The sequence below is a fragment of the Epargyreus clarus genome, unplaced genomic scaffold (assembly GCF_041222505.1).
Source record: "Epargyreus clarus isolate Ecla_fem2 unplaced genomic scaffold, WU_Ecla_fem_2.2 ptg000018l, whole genome shotgun sequence".
Lineage (NCBI taxonomy): Eukaryota > Metazoa > Arthropoda > Insecta > Lepidoptera > Hesperiidae > Epargyreus > Epargyreus clarus.
In genome coordinates, this window is record NW_027332226.1 from 11,411,098 (window position 1) to 11,434,631 (window position 23,534).

The 23,534-nt window shown below is 35.2% G+C and overlaps 1 protein-coding gene across 1 annotated transcript in view; it reads left to right on the forward strand.

Moving 5' to 3' along the window:
• The window catches only part of LOC140749704 (uncharacterized), a 130,074-nt gene extending 117,777 nt beyond the window's left edge, over positions 1-12,297 (forward strand). The window contains exons 5-7 of the mRNA XM_073082836.1: positions 161-280; positions 11,288-11,432; positions 11,993-12,297. Of these exons, the coding sequence (XP_072938937.1) occupies positions 161-280; positions 11,288-11,432; positions 11,993-12,084 (357 nt within the window). The 3' untranslated portion in view covers positions 12,085-12,297. The remainder of the gene's footprint in view (positions 1-160; positions 281-11,287; positions 11,433-11,992) is intronic.
• Positions 12,298-23,534: the final 11,237 nt, after the last annotated feature.

Below are 23,534 nucleotides of genomic sequence, written 5' to 3' on the forward strand. Positions count from 1 at the left end.
AAACGGCTGGAACTCTTTAACTTTAAAATCATTATTAAAGTGGTAATAGGATGTATTTAATGGTGTACATTTGTAACAACAGTATAAAAAAAATATTTAGCTCTAATAAAATTAGATGACGCGATTTATTTTGTATGACTAATTGTAGCTCATTCCTCAGGCACACCATCGGAACGTATGGAAACGCGTCAGCAGCGTCGAGAACGGCAGCTTCTGGAACTCATACAGCACCATACAGTTCGTCGTTCAGAAACATCACTTCGTTCGTCACAAACTTAAGGTGAGCTCTTTTTATTTTTTAGCGTATGTATGATGTATGTATGTCTTATTTTTTAGCGCACTCTACAGCTCAAGGGCTTGACGGATTTTAATAAATGAAAGGTTACCACTAATTAAGGTATTAACGAAGGGTAGTAAATAGATTATTCCAAAAATATATACAGAGTGAAATTTTCAACTGATCCTGGATGGCAAAATACGATACTATTTGGATTAGCGAAAAGTGTTAAGAGGAAATGCCTACTTTGATAAAAAATGAAATGGCATTATAAGTTTTTTAACAAGTCCTTTTCTATGACCGTGAATCGAATGAGTTCGTTTTGAAAAAAAAACACACCTGCATAATTCCAGCATCAGATACTATTGCTTATAATTATCAAATTTTCTAAAGGAAAAGGCTCATTTTGAAGGATATTATTTTATTTCATACGGTATTAACTGTACTTTATTACATTTCTCAAGATGTCCTCGTCATCGTATATGTTTAAAGTCGTTAAGTCGTTTGGGCTGCAGAGTGTACCACATAATTAAACAAACGTACACTTGAAAAACATTACCCTCCTTTGTGCAGCGGCTTAAATAATTTTAGTTGTACCAATGAAGTAAAGTGTAAAAAAATATAATTCCATGCATAAACAAAATGTTATGTAAGAGGGTCATAATCAAGAAAGTCACAACTTCAGATATTACTAACTTCAGTGTCTGTTGCAGCTTCATTTTGAACTTCGTAAGCCACCAACGTGTTTACTGGGTGGTTTAACTTTGAACTTCAGTTTAATACAGACTGTCAACCTTATGTAAGAATTATATTTATGGTCTAAGATCCCAATATAGGTCGATCTTCACCGAGCTGGTTAATGGATGAAACGTTTTTTTATATAAAATTTAATATGTCAAAAAATTTATTGCAAATAGGTTGATTACAAAATTTTAGTCCAGAGTCCAGAGTATGTTTAAAAATTTAATTTTCTTATACATTTCACTGGTTGTTTATAGACAAATTACAATTACAATTACAACATATCAATAGAAAGTATGAAGCCTATAAAATGTTTAAATTTAATTTATATAGTACCGCGTGACTTCGTTCGCGTTAACTTTACTTTAAGTAGGTAATATGGACAGTCGAAGAAAAAAATGGTTTGCATAAAAACTTTCTCCACGAAAGGACCCTTCGATATGCCAAATGGCATGGCGATCAGTCATATTATATTGGAGTTACAGGAATGAAATGTATAGATAGATGAACCGCATACATTTAGGCTTACCACGCATCGGCCACTTTTTCTTAAACGATAGTTGCTAAAGCTACGATTTTGCCGCTTAAGCTATTGAATAGTTGCTTTAGCCGCTGCCGCTCGGACGTCTATAAGTTGCTTGAACGACCGACGACCGGCAAACGTTTGTTTTTTTTATTCTAAAAATCTGTCAGCTATCGATGGCCTATACATCTGTACAGATCCATAAAATATGAAATAGTCGCCGAACAACGTTTGACAGTCGCGTTAACCACTCGCAAAGCTACCAGTTGCTCAAGCGATAGTGCCAATGGGAAAACGACTTTAAAAGTGAACTCGGGATATAATTTACAAACGCATTCGATTGTAAACAATGTGACTTTGACCGGTGAGCCATGTATAGTAGAGTTCTGTGTTTTACACAAAAAATTCAGCTGAAAAATGGTCGACATGGTTTTATTGTTAAAAAATTTTCGACTGAATTCTTTTGAGTATAAAGTCTGACAATCCGTTTGTCAGTATAGTTCAAATGCACCAAAGTATGTTATTTGGAACTATGTAGTAAAGCCAAAAAAGTCGATGGGTAAATAGAGGACGGGAACGGGACCAAACGCGAATTGGACCAATACATTATAAAAATCTTTACTCAAAATGAGGACGAGGAAATGTATATTCCATCTAGTAGGTTTTTTTTGTTTACGAGGGGGAAACCTCCAAAAGGTACCCGATGTCGTGGGGGCGACACAGGGTTATGTGGGACTCCTACCGCACTAAAACCCCCCGGTGACCGTCCTAGGCGCTGCGTAAAGAACTCCGGGATGTCTAAAGGAAGGCAACCGGAGTCCTCTTAGCGTGTTGCCACGTCGGGCTCCACCTAGGTGAGCATGACGCTCGTCACAACGTCTGGTGTACACGACGATATACGACCATACATACCGCTGTCGTTCCCGGGGTCGCTGGCTGGGTTCGAGCTCCCCGGTTTGGTCCCGAAACATTAAGGCTCTAGTAGGGCTAATGAACTTCAAATAAGTTTTAGAATATTATTTAGACAACAGTACAGCAGGTTGCCTTAATGTTTCCAAGATTAATGCTAGTGATATTTTTTTTTGAAAAATTACGGCGGCAAATTGTCGATACATGATGTCGAACCGAGAACTTTGAAATTCATGTTACTACGTATAAGACTTTTTGAAATGTAATAAATGTTTTAATGGTTAAGGCAATATGATAATATTGTGTTAATCAATTATTTATCAATAAAATTGAACAGCTATTTAACCAGTACAGCTGTTACATCTTTCAATTTTCCCGCGGCAGAATTGTGTTTGTGTCTCGATGAGAGCGACCCTTTATTACAGGCCATTTAAAGACTGATTTACGCTGAGACAAGGTACAAACCTTGTAGGGCACCGCTCCTATTTAGGGGACACCGCTACTTAGGTTATTTTCACACAGTTCAAAAATAGGTAAAAATATAATAAATTCAATGTATTTGTGATTTCGACCAATCATCAAAATTGTAAATATTTTGTTCAAAGTAGATTCTGTTTACAATACTTTTTGCAGCTAAGCAAATAATGAGTTATAGATTCAGTGTATTTTTTTTATTAGAGAAAGATATTTTTTGGAAAAGTCGGCATACTTTCTACACTCACAGCCCCCATTCCCTGTGTTGTGGCTGCTATGAACATAGATAAATAGCCAAACACCCAGACCCAGAAATAGAAACCTAAATTCATCATTTAGATATTTGTTTGGCCGGGAATCGAACCCGGGACTCTCTGCGCGTCAGATCAGTGTGGTGATCAGCGCTTCGCCACGCGGGTCGTCATTGTTATTAGATAAGAAACGACAGCTCTCCCTTAGGCTGATTACTGAAATATAGGCACTCCTGAGAAATAAAGTGGTTGTCTCATATTTATGTCAATCGGTACGTACAACCTTCTACCGAAACTTAAGAATTGTCTCAACTAGAATTATGTATTTTGGTACCACCCCGGTCGATTCATACTAGTTACATCATCATACTAGTTTCATACTAGTTACACTCTCAGAACGAGAAGGATTAGGCCATAGTCCATCGAGCTGGCCATGTGCGTAATCACGTACTCACGGTAGACTTCACGTACATTTGAAAACTCTTTTTTAAAGATATCTCAGGTATGCAGATTTCCTCACGATGTTTTCCTTCACAATTTAAGCAAGAGATAACTAATTTCTAATACGCACAGAACTTTGAAAAAACAGCCTGGGATTTGAACCTCGGTCCCCCCGATCTAGAGTTTCTTAACTACTAGGCTATCACTGTTTACACATTTCATTATACCGCTGATTTCAAATTCTTTTAAAGGATATTCAAAGTATTTTTGACATAATATGTTTATTTACTGCCATTTTAAGATACGTTAATCGATTTATACTGGTTCTATCATATTTTTCAATTTCCACCTTCGGTTTTAAAGGTTGTTCAAAGTATTTTTGACAGGTATGCTTACTCACTGCTATTTTAAGATATTTTATTCTTTGTAAATGGAATAGAGTGCTGCTTCGAAGTCGAGAGCAATATTTCCCATTTTCAACAAATATTGCGGGTTTGAGCTCTCAGCGCTTTTGTATAAACACGTAACACGTATGAGCTGTCTCACAGCATTGAAATCAGTTGTTTATTTATTTATTACTTGAAATTAATAAATTGTAAATATAAGTAAAAATAAATAGTAGATTTGTAAACGGAATAAAGTAATGCTTTCGAAGTCGAGAGCAATATTTCCCATTTTCAACAAATATTGCGGGTCTGAGCTCTCAGCGCTGTCGTGTAAACACGTATGAGCTGTCTCACAGCATTGCATTCAGTTGTTTATTTATTTATTTCGCGAAGTTCTACTTCTTTAGGTGCATTATAGAAGAGAGAAAAGGGAACATCCGAATAAATTATATATGTCAAATAAATAAATAGTAAATGAGTTGACTAAAAAAATCAATCCAGAATAAACCATATTCTCTTTTTTTGTCGACTCATTTGCAATATATTTATTGACATATTTATTTGGTATAAAATATTTTTCATCCATGCAGCAGCAGGGCAGAGCAGCAGAGCAGGTTAGCTCGGTGAAACTCGTCCTATATTGGGATCATAGTTGCCATCACCAATAGTTTGCTTTTAATTTTTTTGTTAATATACATTATTTTTTTGTTTTTAGTGATTTCAAAACCAAGCAAAACAAGCATTCTTTAAAATATATTTGTATCGAAAGCAGTTGTTTTTTCTGACGTATTAAAATTTCAGTTGAAAAGAGCAAACAGAATTGTGTATAATTGGATCCATTTCAATGTTTTATCATAAGTTGTGGGAAATTGTACACGTGAGATATCCGTATTGATTTTGAAAACCTTATTATGTATGGATTTTCTCAGTATCTTTGTTCCAGGATTTTCCTCACAATAATTTATTAATACTATTATCCATATTCCGAGTATTTATATTTATAAATATGACTGCAATATACAGTTTAATGTAGAAGTAAACAAGCGTGCAGTCCACTTGAAGGTAAGTGGCTATTACCCTCCGTGGACATTAGTAATCAATCCAGATAAGTTTGTTCTTCCCGAGGTCGGCCACAAACATATTGCTACTGAAATGTAAGAACTGCTTCACGCTAGTAATGGGAAGGACGGTGGTACCTCTTCCATCAAGCGATACTCGCCCTACCACTAATTATGGCCTGATGGTAAGTGATCACTGACGGTCACTGGCATCTGTGTTCAACCTACGATAAAATCCTCCTACTTTAAGCCACCCACACATATTGGAATGCGTCAGATATCACATGTGTGTCTGTCACAAATGTATTTGTCTCTTACTAATTACTTACCGTTAAATTATAATTCATACTCTGTAAGTAAACTGTATCAACGAATCTTGGTGACTTTACATTTTTACATTTTATTATAGAAAACTTTTACTATATTCCTAAAGTTGACCTTTCAATTTTTGATATATCTTCCTATCTGACTAGAAGTGATAGTCTTGGCACGAGGGCCACAAAGCGAATGGCCGTAACTTCCAATTTATTGTATTACTTATACGTTCGATAATAAAGTTGTGAGAGTGTCTTTTCCCCGACAGCTTTATGTGTTCAGTGGCATATTTCTAGGAAATAATATTTATAGCGATATTTTAGTTTAGCCGTCTGTATCTAGTGTGGTGTTTTCTAAGAAAAACACTCACTCTCTTTATTGTACGATACCTGGAGGACGAAGATAAATATACATAGGGATTAAATCTATATATTCATCTCTAATTCTCTAATTAATCATTCTCTAATTTAATTTCATTTTTATGATTAAGCCCACTTTCTTAGGTTGTGGAAAAACGTTTTTCTATGAATATATTAATTAACTGTAACCACACAGTAAAGCGCTATTCAGTGACTAATAAAAGTAAACTTATATATTATGTATCTGTATCAGAGTCCGTTAGAGTTCTGCTGTCGGTAAACTAGGTCGTCTGCTGAGGGCAGCAGACATTCCTGTGTTTACATCAAGTCAACTGCCAGCTTCGGCGAGCAAAGTCGAGTGACTTTAACATTTGCCGAAAGTGCTATTGGCTACTGACAGGGAAGACAATCCGATCGTCGTTTTTCGTTTAATAACGATAGACCATCGACGGTCGATGTTCGACTGTGAACTCAAGCGTCAAAAGTCACGATAGACCATCGAGGGTCGATGTTCGACTGTGAACTCAAGCGTCAAAAGTCACGATAGACCATCGACGGTCGATATTCGACTGTGAACTCAAGCGTCAAAAGACACCATAGACCATCGACGGTCGATTTTCAGCTGTGAACTCAAGCGTCAAAAGTCACGGTAGACACTCGACGCTCGATGTTCGACTGTGAACTCAAGTGTCAAAAGTTTAGCAAACAAAAGTTTACACTGGATTTGTAGTAGCCAGCGAATTCACCTGAACACCTCACCAGGTGTTCCTCATTTACCAATGAATACACAAATACTTAGATTTGTACATTTAACTGACATCACGAATTAAATTATAAAAAAAAACATTTATAATACATACATAAAAAATATATAACAAAACCATCCCATTAATACAAGTGTACATACCTACTTGAAATTTTAAAACATCATTTAAATTAATATTTAAATATCTTATTCCAATTTATTAGAATAGTATGAAATATTTTCATACAGATTTAAATATTAAATATGTTATTAAATTGAAATTACTGAGAGTCATTTGTTCGTTTCAAAATGTTCAACAATTTTATAATTAGCATAATTGCCTACAATTAATACATGCTATATTTTAATGAATATTCGAAGTCGGCTTATTACTGCCAAGCTAGGATTCAACACGGGTCTCTTGTCAGAATAAGAGGGGGTTTTAAGCCATAATCCTATATGTTGGTCACGTGCAGGGTGCAGACAAAAATGTCTAAGTTTTTCAAAATAAAATAATTGAAAGACTCTTAGGTGTGCGTGCTTTATGATGTTTTCCTTCACATTTGAAAAATCAGAGGTCCGTATATACCTTACATTTCACCATCCGGCCCCGTTTGAAAGGCCGAGTTTCAAACCACTATCACTGTTTATTATTATATTTAAATTCCACTTAATTTGATACTGTCGGAAAATAACACAATTAAAAATAAGAGCAATATATTTAATAATTTATGAATAGCAATATCATTCATCCATCCATCCATAATTTCTCCGAGTAAAACCTAATTGATTTAAATAAGTCTAAAAGTGGAACTAATTTAGAACGTCTAACATGACTGGAGTTACAAATGAACAAATTAGTGCCATTAAATTTAATACACAGCAATCTTCCTCAAAGTCTCAATCATGTTTTATATTTTAACAATTTGTTTGCAAAACGGGAAAATATGAGAGTCATCACTTTCAGACACAATGCATAATGTGATCCGCCCTTATCCCTTATCCGTAAATGGCGTACGTCGGTCTTACTTTCCTTACTTTATTATTCTGATGCGAACAATGACATGGCAGCGCTGTCAGATAACCCTGACGTACTCAAGGACAAGCGATAAGTCATATTAGTTAATAACAGGGTAGATTATTCATATAAACATAATATAATTGACATAGATTTGTACAATATTGCTGTGGGATAATGCTGCTAGCATAGATGTCATTTTTATACTACAAAAACATGCAATTAGAGCCATTTATGGTCTTCGCCCCGTGAGTCCTTACGAGAACTGTTTAAATCTATAAATGTTTTGACAGTGCCTAGTCAATATATTTATGAAAATATCTTATATGCTCCCAAAAAATATTATTCTTTGGAAAAATATATAATAGGCATAGTCATAATACTAGAAATAAAGATAAACTGGCCATACCTCAATTTAGATTAAGCACGGTGTGTAATTCTTTTATGGGGAACTGTATTTGTTTCTACAATAAAATAGCAAAAGACATTATCGATCTATCCGAGAAAAGGTTTAAATGTATTATAAAATTAACTTTATGTAAAAAAAGCTTATTATAATGCAAATCAGTACTTAAATGATAAATCCGCATGGTATGACAACTCCAGCTCCAACATCAATAATTAATTATATGTACCACTATGTAAAATTGTATATTATTTACCTTTTAAAAGACGCAAATATGCACACGTATGGAGTTTCTTGCGCCGCTTCTTCTCCATAGCGAAATACCTTCTGAAGCGGTGGTTGTTTGTTGAGTTTTAAAAAGTATTCTATATGAATCAATTTTGAATAAATGAGATTTGAATTTGAATTTGAATAAGGTTGCTAGGCTTTTTACCTCAAACTATAACCGTTGAAACAACTGTTTAAGGTGGTAGAATCTTTCGGGGTTCGACTCCGCATGTATTATTGTCACATATATTTTTGTCTTCAAACAGTAGTATAACGCCTTTGTTGGTTTGAAGAGTGTAGCTAGGAAGATGCATGCTCATTTAATACATTTATGTTATAAAAATAGTATTGCCGATGCCACTAACTCATTGCATCCTTTTGAGCCAGATACTTTGAGGATAGTGGCTCACGCTATCTCCCAACACCTCGGATTTTTTCCACTTTTAACTCACTTATTGAAGCTTTGCATTTAAGTATCTTTGCGAATTTATAACTTAAACTGAGTGGTTAAGTTCTCAGAAATAAATTGGTTTTATTTTATTTATTAAATTTTCGATTTAACTTTGAAATAAGTAGTTTTTGTGTAGGTTATCATTAATTTAATAATTAATATTAATCGGCGAATACTACAATACGGTAATTGAATTAATAATAAATGGCTTGAATAATAATTAATAGTAAATGCATGTAAGCGGATAGTGTTTAAAGTAAGCGTTATAAAATCGATTATTGGGTAACCACAAATGGCATATATTCACGGCGATTCTTCAAAGTGGATATCATTCAGTCGGCTGTGTAATCTATCGCTCGTTATTAATAATAATCAATCTATTCAAATTGATCGACATTCATATAATTAATTTAATAATAAATGGTGTTGACAAAAACAAAGCAGTGAGCTGAATGTGAGTAAATTAATGTAAGCGGATTGTAAGTGAATTTTAAGCGAGCGTAAAACCGAAGCGAATCGTAAATCATCTGCAACATTTCCAGTGAGCGTCATAGATCCGATTATTGGGTGACCACAAATGGCATATATTCCCGGCGATTCTTCGAAGTGCATATTATGCAGTTAGTCGCGTAATATATCTCTCTTTATTAATAATTGATCTAAACCAATTGATGGACGTTCATATAATGAAATTAATAATAAATGATGTTAATGAAAATAAAGCAGTGTGATGCTGAATGTGAGTATATTAATGTAAGCGGATTGTAAGTGAATTTTAAGCGAGCGTAAAACCGAAGCGAATCGTAAATCATCTGCAACATTTCCAGTGAGCGTCATAGATCCGATTATTGGGTGACCACAAATGGCATATATTCCCGGCGATTCTTCGAAGTGCATATTATGCAGTTGGTCGCGTAATATATCGCTCTTTATTAACAATTGATCTACATCAATTGATGGACGTTCATATAATGAAATTAATAATAAATGGTTTAATTAAAATAAAGCGTTGAGGTGTTGAATATGATTGTAAATGAATGTAATCGGATTGTAAGTGAATTTTAAGCGAGCGTAAAACCGTATTGTAAACGATCAACAACATTTCCAGTGAGAGAACCGATTATTGGCTGACCACAATTGGCATATATTCACCGCAATTCTTCTAAAGGGACATTATGCAGACAGCTGTGTAATGTAGCTTATTAATATTTAATTGATTAAAATGTAGCCTACCAATGATTGACAATCATATAATTAAATAATAATAAATGATTTTAATGAACAAAAGGGTCGTGGTACTGAATGTGATTGTCAAAGCATGTAAGCGGATAGTGTTTCAAGTAAGCGTTATAACTTCGATTATTAGGTGAACACAAATGGCATATATTCACCGCAATTCTTCTAAAGGGACATTATGCAGACAGCTGTGTAATGTAGCTTATTAATATTTAATTGATTAAAATGTAGCCTACCAATGATTGACAATCATATAATTAAATAATAATAAATGATTTTAATGAACTAAAGCGTCGTTGTACTGAATGTGATTGTCAAAGCATGTAAGCGGATAGTGTTTCAAGTAGGCGTTATAAATTCGCGTATTAGGTGAACACAAATGGCATATATTCACCGCAATTCTTCGAAGTGGACAATATGCAGTCAGCTGTGTAATGTAGCGCTCGTTATTAATATTTAATCGATCTGAATTTTACTTATTATTAATTGATCGGCATTTATGTGTGATTGTAAATAAATGTAAGCGAATATTGTTTCAGGTAAGCGTTATAGATCCGATTGGGTGACCAGAAATGGCAAATGATCACGGCGATTTTCCGAAGTGTATATTATGCAGTCGGCTGTGTAATCTATCGCTCGTTATTAATAAATAAAGTATCCAAATGTTGCCTATGAAAGTTCGACATTTAACAATTTCTAGTATGTGGAAATTATATACATAGTTCGAATAAAATAATTATACATAGTTTAAAAACTAAACACCACGCTAAAATCGCACAAGAAAATCGTTAATCCTGATTCCTGATGATCCTGATGAGGAGAATGGGATAACATTATTAAAATCGTGTATTGTCATCGGTGCTTGATAATTGTTCAAAATTTTAAATTAATCGGACTTTTCAAAGTGGGTAAAAATCGAGTTCAAAGATTCCGTTACATAGATACATACATACAACCCAAGCTAATAAAAGCGTGGTAATAAAGAACGTAGTATATGTGTATATCTTTACTTACAGTTTAATATTTAATGATAACTAGCATATTCTAGAAACAAATATCAGCTCTTTTCTTTGATCAGCTGTATCGATTCCGACAGGACCTACAGAAATATTTAGGGCTTAAGTGGTCCGACAAGGGCTATAAAGGTTTTAGGGCTATAAAGTCCGACACTTTACGTGCACATCTCATTAACAATGTAGGTTTATTGTGGGAAATACTTGTATCTTTTCTGGTCATGTCACTGGAAAATACAGAACTTTGAACTTCATATTGAAGTACTGAAAATGCTATTTAGCATTAAGTCCGCCTTTTGTACCACACTGTTTTTAACATGGTTAATAAAGAGTAAATAAATAAAACTGAGAACGTTCTTAAAAACTGAGGTAATTTTACCTTTTACTAATTTTGATAACAATATGTTTTGTTCACAGATAAGATGCACGTCCATCATATACAACATCTACATCCGGAGCTACGAGAAGTGTTCTCTGGAGGAGATCATCCACACCACTCCGGAGAGCTTCCCGGAAATACGGCACGCGGTTGCCTTTCCCAGACATCGTACGGTTGGCACAAGTAGGTTTCTTAATACTAAGGAAATGTGTTTCACCGCAATCACATTTATCTTTAGGGAGGTTTCATATAAGCGACAGTGAGCAAATGTTAAGATATTGAGATAGTTCTTCTATCTCACAAAGTCCGTTCGGGTTCCGTAGATGTCATCGTAAATTAAACGCTAGCTTTCATTCTTCGGCCCTGAAACAAAAAAAAATAAATAATTTATGAGACAATATCCCTGTAAACTAATATACATGAATTATTTATTATGACTTCTTGAGATAGAAGAACTATACCAGTGAGCGTCTGCCGTCAGTGACCCGCGAACGATAAGGCTGCGATTATCGGCGATGGTTGCTCATTACACGTGGCGACAATCGGCGACGATCGTCGAAATAAACTGTCGTTCGTGTATAATCACCCTTACGATTTGATATACTAGCAACGTAACATATACAATTTAAGATTATTGAACTACCTATATGAAAATAAACGCATCATCTGCGACATCTCGTTTGTTACTCCAGAAATATTTTAAATATTTTTTTGGTTTTTAACATAGTTTTCTTTCTTTCCAGATGCTACAAAATTTCGAAGTAACGCCTCACTCGCTTTCTCAGGAATCTTCTGCAATATCAACATTCTAATAATACAATTTGTTTTAAGATAAATTAATGGTCCAATGTTTAGCTAGTTATATTATTATAATAATATTAAATTAAATAAATATGTTGTACTGAATGGGGTGTATAGTATAGTATAAGATTCTGGTGTTTCTATGACTGAAAAATTCTTCTCTATATTTGCAATGTTGATACTTTGTAGTTGTGCCAATCCGAATTTATGTGTTTCATTAAATGAAATACACAAATTGACAAAGGTTTATTTTCTTTTATTTATTGATTTAATAGTAGCAGCCGCGACGCACGGGGTTAAATAAAACATGATGTTCATATAACTGAAAATGTGTACCTTAATTGGTATGATAGTGGCGCCATCTGTCGGAAATTGGTCGTACCAACTCAGAAACTTTCGTGGGATGATGCACAACAACTTTGCTAAAGATCATCACATGATCAAATGCATAGTTTACCTACGATTCTATAAAGGGCATACAAACAAACATTCACTTTTATTTATAAAGATGTAAGCGAATAATTATGAATACACACATTTCTAATATTTGATTAACCATATCTATCTTTACATTTACTAATTTATCAATTCATTTAATTACTGCCAAAGATCGTAAGTTGCTAATTCTAATGGTTTTAGTTGTCAACTTTCGATCTTTGGTAGAAAAAACATTGGATAGATTGATTATTGATTATAGGCATAAACATATAACACAAAGTATCGTTTCTAAAAATTTAATATTTTATTTGGTTTTCTCTGACTGTATCTATTTATACTATTTATCTAAAAAGATTATCCCTATACCTTCTATCGTTTGCTTGTTTTTAAATACCAAGTACCCTATTAAGTATTGAACAAAACCCAACACAATACCTTCTTACAATCTTCTATATAATTAAAAGTAGAAACTGGAAATTTTCCGACAAGTTAGAACAACAAAACAAATGAAATCGAACACTTTAATTAGTATTAAGAGCTTGTTGCGCTGTGGGGCATAATTATGTTACAATTATTGTTATTGAAGTTTATAATTATGTTTTACTATTTGAAAAACTACAATACACATAACAACATATTTTATCTAGGTAAACACACACATCAGCAATGCGGTGAGGGTGGTAGAACCCCAGTGGCGGCCCTACTAAAAATTTTAGGTAGTCCGACATCTCAAGGTAGCGGTCCCTAGGTCCTGGCGACGTTTTTTTTAGCTTGCAACTTCTCAGGCCTTCAAGTTCCTGTCACCTTATAGTTACACCACTGAATATGTACATTGCAGCCGAGTAGCTTAAGTAGTCGTTCAATTAACAGCCTAGCCTCTTTACTAAACGGCGCCCCTCGTGTGACGGCGTCCGATGTAGTCGAATCGCTCACCTAGGACCGCAATAGGACCGCCTCTGCAGAAGCGCTGCGTGGTTCGACCACCTTTCTGCCTACTAATAAGCGCCGCCGTATTCTGCCGTAAGCAGAACTCTAATCCTATCTGAGGTTGTTTATAGATGCCCATGGGCGATAGTTGCCGCTTAGTATCATGTAGATTGCATGCTTATTTTCAATATCTACATATCCAAAAAAATCTGCCACTAATTTCGAAAAGCCTGCTACGTGAAGTTGGCGAACATGTAATTTACTTTTTAACCAGAAAATACATAACGACTTCAAACATCGCTGCTATAAGACAAAAAATTGGAACAGCAGTCGCAACCATGCATTCCTGTCATCGCTAAATCTTGGTTACCTATCACAAAAACATGATATAATTTAAGTTTATATTATTTACCTATCAATATTCTTCAATGTATGAGCGTTTCTGTGAAAATAATACGAAGTTTATTATGAATTACCAACGAACACGCGCTTCGCACGGGTAATATGAAGATATGTCCAAAACATCTACATTTTTTACCTTACTAATAACCTTCACTGTCTGTCCGTCTGTCACAGGGCTCTATCTCTAGAACCGTAATAGATAGACACTTGATTTTTTATAGGATATGTATATAAGTTACTTTAACAACAAATACTAAACTGCTATAATATATATAAAAACTGCTAGTCCGCTCTGAACATAGAAAAGAATCGCGTCGCCATAGCAAATTGTATGACTATATATACTTGGCCAATTATTTCTGTCAGTGTACTGATATATGTCAACCTGTTGCATTAAGCTTGTAGATTACATTAATGAACAATAACTGTCATAATTCAGGCAATTTACACAAAACCTTAATGGAATACACATCTAGACCTTCCTCATGAATCACTCTATATCATTATTATCAGACAGACAGAGGCATGGGACTTTATTTTATAATATTAATAGATAACAATGCGACACTTGAATGAAACATTACGTGTGTTCATGTAGCTATTATTTCATTAATTTAATAGATCTGTTACTTTAAAACACATTGAATGTTAATACCTTATCATCTAACGAGCTTTTGCCTTCGGCTTCGCTCGCGCTACGAAGTAATATTTTCATCCCCTATTTTATCTCCTTGGGGGTAGAATTGATCAAAATCCTTTCTTAACGGATGCCTACGTTTTAACATCTACCTGCATACCAAATTTCAGCCCGATCCGTCTAGTGGTTTGGGCTGTGCGTTGATAGATCACTATGTCAGTCAGTCACCTTTGAGTTATATACATATATTTAGATAATAATAATAAGGTCTACGGAATCTAATTTTGTTAATTAGGTAACTGTAAAAAATTACTAAAAAGGCATTACAAAAAAGGAAAAGAGTAATACTTACTTATTATGAAAAAAAAGACAAGCCCTCTGAGTTCCTTACCGGATCTTTTCAGAGATCGCGTTCGTGCCCAGGAGTAGTTTAAGAATAAATATTATAACTGACAATTCGTAAGTAAATTTATTTCATTTGTATGTTCTGATATAGAGCCCAGTACTTTCTTCGTGACATTAATAAAGTGATTACTACACTGCGTGTTTTAAATAGTTATGTTAATAATATTTATTAATGTAAGGATCTTTACTTAGATTAATATACTTGTAACCAGATGCTACAGTCATCGTGACAGACGCCGTGAAAGACAATGGGTAAGACTCGAAGTGTACATCGTAGTCAGAACGTTAATTAGTCTAAGTTACTTACTAGGAATAACTTCAAACAACTCGATGTAGTCAAACGCACAATAATAATTAAATAATAACAAGGTTAGCTACTTCCTGTCTCTATTTTAAAGTATTTTACAACAGCAAAATATACGATGACGACTCGCATACGATCTGACGCGCAGTGGGTCCCGGGTTCGATCCCTGGCCAGACAGACATCTAAATGAAACATTCAGGTTTCTGTTTCTGGGTCTGGGTCTGGGTGTTTGTGTATTTGTCTCTGTGTGTGTCCATAGCACCCACGGTACCGGGAATCGTATGTGGGGGCTAAGAGTGTAGAAAGCATTTTATTCATTTATTTATACTTTTTTTTATGTGTTATAGAAGTCCCGAACGAGCATGCAATCCACGTGATGTTAAGTGGCAACTGCTACCTATGGGCATTTTGTAATCAACCCCAGATAACATTCGATTCCAACCTGAAGGCGATCGCAGATGCGTTAAACTTAAGGGCTATTTTCACCTCATATAAATAAGCTCTTGCCTCTTACTACACTCATCAAATCAGAACACACTATCAGTACTACCAGGTGTTAACCAATCTCCAATCGCAGGTCTACTGGCAGAGATTTTTTTATAAATAACCACTGCCAGTTGGGTATTGATATTTTTGTGTGCATAAATAGATAATAAAACTAGAGTTTAGCGATAACGATAGTTGTTAAGATTAAAACTACTTCGCAACAATACGCTACAAATATGTATGATGGTATATATTTTTTAAACCATGCGGTATGTACCACAATCCCTCCCACAAAGGATGCGTGCAGATGCAAAAAGTTAAAAATATACACCACCATACATACCACCACCAACACGTGTTATCACATCCACGGCCACATCGGTGGTATCCGACCACGAAGGTTTTGGTGTTTGTGTAATCGTCTTTGTGTGTATTCATAGCACCCACGATACATGGAATCCTAGTGTGGGGCTATGTGTGTAGAAATGTATATATTAGGTACTATGTATGCTCAGAGTAGGTACAGCTTTACTCAATACCTTAACCCTCATTCCGTTCCTCGTAGCATACACGTGTTAAGAGCAATTTAAAGCTGCTTGTCTCAAACACCGTCTAAAACGCATTATGTGGTACCACATCCCGAGGCACTTGCGCTAAATGCACGCCTCGAACTGAAATACACGGAGAAACTGCAAATAACCTTTCACATATGAGTGGAAAGCGGCATCGAGTTCTTAATGGGTACGTTTATAGGCTTGTTGAGTTTACCTTACGCAAGGATTTCATTGTTAAGAACCTATTATTGTACTGTCGGTTTCGGTTAGGTGTCATGATAAATTAGTTGGACTTAGGGAGGTAGAGTCCACGCCAAACTTCTAGTCCGCTCTGAAGTTGTTGCGCGCAGGTGTAGTCAGAGAGCCAATGGGATCGAACACAACTACAAGCATATACTCCGTAGCAACAGTAAGGGCACATTAACGTAGCTATGTACACGTGGGCAAGAGCGGGCAACGGACGGGTGCCGGGAGGTTCCTGCGCTGTCTTCGTCCCGCTAATATCTACAATTTGCTGTTGCGACGCGACTCGTTTCTAATATTCAGAGCGGACTAGAAGTTTGGCGCGGACTCTAACATACGAGCGATAATAAGCTAATAGTCACCGACTGTCGCTAACAGTTTGTAACTAAAGGGGCGACGTCCGACTGCAATCAGCGGTCACCACCGACGGCTCACAGTAGTCGTCACCGACCGCCGGCATCTGTTGCTACCTGTCAGCTACTGCTGCGGACCGTCGATCCCAGGCCAGAGTCCATAGCCAATGTTTTTACGCAAATATAAATCTTTACCAAATGATATCAGATATAGAATTCAATTTTTTAAAATCTTGGAAATATTAAGTACACTACATTACATTTGGAATTTGAAAAGGTTCTTAAAAACCGGAAAATCGCGAGTGAATTGTTGGTAAGTAATAAACGATCATCACATTAGTATACATAGAACCTTTATGACGAAAAAATGATGAATGAAAGCGAGTCATTTCTTTCAATATCGAACAAGAAATTGAAATAATATTATGAAAGTGTAATGAATAAGTGAAGTGGAATCAATCGGACAGAGAAACTGCTTTTATTAAATCAAATATTGGATTAATACCTTTTACCTTCGTTGTAAATTGCCTTATTTTTTTACAATCTTTTTTAACTTCCCTTGTTACTTTGTATGTGTCTGAGGGTTACATATTGCACCTGAAATTTAAATTAACCTCGATTGTGCTGAAATTTTGCATACATATTTGATTTGGATGACGATGCATGATTAGCATCGTGACGTCGTTAGTGACGTCATTCTAAGAACAATGTATCCCCATGAAATGGGTTACACATGAAAAAATGTGAGGACGAAAACAAAATGACGTTGTTTAAAACCTTGTTTTTTTTCAGATTTGAGTTTAGTTGTACTATTTGTATGCCAGAGCAAACGAAGACGCTATTATAGTACTTATTCTGTTTTGCGACCCTTTCGGTGTGGATTTTTTTAAGCGCTATCCCGAAGTTTAGTTCATTGGTTCACAACAATGCACACAAAATTGCTCCGTTTACAAAACCGGCCTACATTTTCCGAACTACACTGCATAGATTCTTTATTATTTGAGAACTCACGGAGCCTTATTCTTCCACCTCCGCACGGAAGTGGCAGAGGATACTTTTGAAGGTTTTGAAAGTTACACCTATCATTTAGCAAAATGTTTATATTCTACGCGTGCGTTGTTGAAATAATTCGCCAAGTACGAGTCGAAGTCTTAGTAAAAGGGTTCCGTTTTTACCCTTTGGGTACGGAAACCTAAAAATCATTTTTGCGTCCGAACGCCTAAAGAACGCCGAAAGAAAAACGCTACGTGAATTCTAAGCCTTAGCGTGTTCATTATGTAAGTTCATTTTAGAAACAGTTATTCTATTGAGAAAATATTCTTTTAAAATATTATTATCCTATTAATATTACAAATTAAGACTGGTATTTCTAATTTAATCTTGAAGATTGTCGCAACGTAACAACTACTGAGGGCCAAAATTTTATTAAATTCCTTCTATTGTACCTCCTGCAGTCTTTATAACTCCGGGATCCGTGAACCTCACGGCCCTTATGCTATTGTGTAAGGCAACAGAAAAAAATAAGACTTTAATTAAGTCATTGTTTCTAGTTTCATTGTCATGATCTTCTAAAAACTTTGTCAGAGGTGTGTGAAGATTACCAATTCGCGTGGACTTTGGCCTAAATCTTCTTCGAGTGGAAATCCGTGCTCAACTGTGGGATAAATGAGTTGACGAAGATGCTAAATTTTTGTTCCAATGCTTAGTTCCAGAATAAGGCCTTAGGACGTAGCTTACGCCTAAGAGTTCTCTCAGCAAAAGTGTTCGAAGGTATCAGGATTTTACCAGTCTGTATTTGGCTAGCTTGGGGCACTCTGCGAGGAATAGTACGGTAGTAAATTTCCGACGACATCCATGTCCAGCTATGCCCTATTATAGGGCTGTAATTTATTTCTACCTAATAACAGCAGTGTTATGCGCTGCTGTGTTCTGTTTGGAAGGGTGTGGTAAGAGAGACAGATTTTTCCGAGGCGTTCCAGCTTAGTCCTCAGGGGTAGCGGCGCATCTGTGGCCGACCTCAGGTAGGAATATCTCGATCCTATCTGCGGTTGATTACAGATGTCCATGGGCGGCAGTAGCCAGTTAACATCAAGTGGACTGCATGCTCTTTTGCTACTGCTATATTATAAAAATAATAATAAGGTGTAGCGGTAATTCCTGAGTAGAAGCATGAGCGGTTTTACGAGTACCTTACACTTATTAAAAAAAAAAACAATTATGTACGGAACGCTATTACGCAAGCTCAAGTCGCTCTACGATTTTAATATTAGCCTACGAAGAGCGGAAAATATCTCGAGTTTACTTTATTTAATTAAGTTAATTAAAGTTACAGTAGTTAGTTCCAGTTAGATATGTTTCACTTTTAAATGTGTCTTTTCTTATATTCTGTCCTCTCATTTAAATGCATGCTCTGAACACGTTCAAAGGCTCTGTAAAAATATAAAAAGACTTGTTGAAGAATATAGAACGAATTTTGTAGCTCCGATCACAAAATAAAAGTTTGTTCAGTTTTAAGTTTAATTTATTGGAAAAATCTAAGAATTTCATATTGTGTAAAATATTTTAATTTGTCAAATAAATTTTATCGTGCTTACTTTGTTCTACTACTTGGAAATATTTAAAATCTATACTTGAGCATAAAAATATAAATAGTGCAAAATATGCAATTTTTATAAGATCGTATTATTTTTATATGTGGTCACTTCCATCCATGGACATCTGAAACCATCATCAATAGGACTAAATTGCAATCTCACATGGATAGAAGACCAAAGGCTGCTGCTTTAAGCATGTAACTCACTCAAGAAATTGCCCAGGTAAGGAGTGGTCTCTCAAGGTCCGTAGACATTGCGCCACGAGGTGAAGTCACGCTGCAGCATAGGACGACAGCTATTCTTCATGTAGCAGACAGATTACACTTGAAGCCGCGCCTATGAGCGTCGGAAAGGGGTGCAAGAGGGTGTTACAAATATTAAAGTTTGACATTGTTCCTGTTGTTATTCAAATGGTTTGAAACTCAATCAAAATTTCAATCAATTCTTATTTAAAGATAAAAATACATAATTAAATCCACTAACCTAAGAGTCCATATTGTTCTCCAAGATATGTAAGATTTTTTACAGCCACTTCGCTAATATCGTGGAATATGTGTTAAATCCTCAATGTGAAGAACCCGTGCCCAACGGTGGGAGGTTAAAGATGATCTAAAGGTGGCAGAATCCTTTGTGGTTCGTGTCCGGCGGCACACCTATTTCTGCCTAACAACAGCAGTGTTAAGCACAGCTGTGATCTGCAAGCTCGTCTGCTAGTCCTATATTATAAAAAATATAGGTCAAAACGACAGGTCCTACGTAAACTGGTGCAAGTGCGTTTTCACAACTTTACACTAGAGCGATTTGAATGTTTTAATGCGTGTAACTTTAACATTATTCACATATAATGCAGTTTCTTTTCAAAAGGATTTAGTTATACCATTTTAAAATTTTAACTATGTACGTTGAATAATGTTAGAACACACTTTACACGCATTAGAACATTCAAATCACTCAACTGTAAAGTTGTGAAAACGCACTTGCACCAGTTTACGTAGGACCCGTCGAAAAGATGTCCCAATTTTCAAAATGGCCGACCGTATTGTAGCATTGTTAGGCAGCACCTGCATAAATATCGGAAATTGCAAAGGCAATAAAACCGCCGTGATAAAACATGAAAAAGAAAACTTTATTCATACGGGTAAACTCGTGGCTAGCTCCAATAGGGTTGTCACACGAGTCTCTATTTTTATTGGATTGTTTAGTGAGATGCTTTTCTTAGACTTATAGTGGTTTAACTAATGTAGGCTATAAACATTTATTATAAAGCACCTTATTTTCTAAAAAATATCACGAGTGATTCTCTGATGGTTCTATACCAAATACGAATATGTTCTTTGCAACCAAACCAAATCCTTAGCTTTAAGTCTAACATAATAAACTACTTATTAAATTGTGTAAGCTAACTTTAATAACCCTTAATATATATTTTTAATAATACACGTGACTACGACGACTGACGGCTGTCGGAAAAAAATACAAAAAAAAAATACATTAGATCTTTTTTTTCATCTGGCAACCCTAACCATGTGAATAAAAAGACACCGATTGTAAACGGTTGGTTAACACACTCTCCGCACTGTATAAATTCGCTGAGTAAGTTTCTCGCTATATGTACCATTTGTAATATAGAGTTTTAGGTCGCTGGTTGATCCGAAATATAATTTGGAATCCTTGTGCGCTAGAAACAATAATGTAGGTGAATAAATGTATAAATACCGTAGAGTGGTGCGGTGCTTCCTTCGGCGACCGATCGACCGTGATGCACACACACTCGCGACTCTCAAATAGGTCCCCAGGACCCCGTAATAAATATAAATTATATTATACGTCCCGTGACGAAATCTGAATACCGACTGTCCGTACAATGTGTGTTATGACAGAAACGTCAACCTTTTAAATTTTGAATTTACTCCTTTTATTTCTAATCAGTATTTCGACCAGTTCTAAATACTGAACATGTAATAAATTCGGGTTTTACGACGATTTCGATTTCCCTTCCTACGAATATATTTTTATATTTTTTTTTATAAAATAGTCGTATTTTTAATATTTTGAGACGCAAAAATCTTCTATTTTGATTTTTCATTTATGCGTTGGTAGATAAAAATAACAGCAACCGCTATCACCGTTATTTTTAATTAGATGCCTAGTTTGACTTGCGGATTATATCGAAAGTGATTTAATTCTTTAAGAGATTTTTTTCACTTTTAAACACACTTTTTATATTACAAGCAGACACTTCAAATTAATTTTCTGTATCGATGCTATAGAGCGTCCTGTCAACTTGATGTTAAGACCACTGAAGCCAAGTTCAAACGAGCAAGGCGCCCCGAGCGAGTCATTAATTAGCGGCATTTATTATTAATTAAAATACTTTATTGAATAGCAAAGAGTGGGATGTCTAGTGGTTTGAAATGTTTTGCACACTTGAAGCCCGAGTTTTCAATCTCAGGTATACAGTAGGGGTACAATCGTGGATTTTCGGAAATTATGAGCACTTTGTAAATAAATGACTACTTATTTCCTTTAGCGGTGAAATCCGTACTCGACCAGCGCAATAGTCTTTTACTTATTTATTTATTTGCACGATAACAGCAGTACACACAATTCTTTCTATAAGTATTACACTACTGGTATTAGACACGTGTGCATGCCAATTATAGGTGTGCGCAACTTTTACAGTTTTTGCAACAGACATACAATATAAATTTAATAGCAAACAAAGTACATTTAGAAATGAAATGAGAGTGATACAGGTAGAGAATGCTAATTTGTTGATCGAAGGTGTTCAATTATTCTTTTTTTGAGTGTTGTTGTTCGGTCGTGATTATGTCAATATCTGCTACTTTAGAGCAGATTTTGTTGTATTCAAAGCAGATACGAGCAAGTGGGGAATGTTTTAGAACGTTTGTCCTGCTTATGGGGATATGGAAGGGTTTGGTGATAGCATATCTAGTGATACTTATGTATTTATCACTCACATAAACATAGTGGGCAGAAATGAATAGGTAATTATTGTAGTAATTGGCGAGGCGAGGCACTTAGATATATGACACGTTCTAGCTTTGTCCTCAAGGCTAGAAACGCGCAGGTTACTTTATATCCTTTGAATTACTTGACAATTGACATTTTCTTTTTATTACTTAGTATAACATTGTTTGAACCGTGTGTTGTTATATTATACCACAATTATGCTGGTTGTCAAACCTGAGGTACAATATTCAATATTTACTATTTTTTGACAACTAAAGGTCGAAATGTAACTATTATTGCGTGCAAAATGGACAAATTTAGAATTTTGGCAGGCTAAAATTGCTAACACTGATTGTTTCAATTTAGATATGCCATGAAACGTAGATAGATGTTGTAATATACGTAGGTATGTGAACAGACTAATTCTATTTGAGGTTAAGTATACGTGTCCATTTGTGGTGACCACTTAGGATTACTTAAGCATAGCATACACTTACATATGTACGGTTCATGTTTATAGATGTCCTGAATGCATGAGAATTCCAATCCCAACTCGGGGAAATCATCCCGAAGAAACTTGCATATCTGAGAGATCTTATGTGGAAAGTGGGATAAAATTATTTAAATTACGAACAGACAGCGGAGGATTCCGGTTTACCCTTTGATTACTAATTATTAAAATCGTGTATTGTCATCAGTTCTTGATAATAGTTCAAAATTTTAAATTAATCGAACCGTTCAAAGTGGGTAAAAATCGAGTTTCAAGATTCCGTTACATACATACCTAGATACAACCCATGCTAATAAAAGCGTGTTAAAAATAGTTTCACATATTTTCTATCTTGTGAGATGCAATATCTCAAAATATTCTTAAAATATTAAATCCTCAACGGATACTACTTACACGTGAATGGTTTAAAATTACACAAATTCGATGACTTGGAAAATGTATTTCATACGTTGCTCATTCAATTTCACTCGGCAATTTAAATTATGACCAATCATCGTATTATTTAAAATCATTTTCGGTCAGTTATTGGAACATTTTGGTAAAGTTTCAACATTGATTTATTTTCCATATTATACCTAAAAATTAGGCCTCTATTGTGTTTGTAAGACTCCTACATATTTGGACTTCGGTAACATAAATGGCTGCAATTTTAGAAT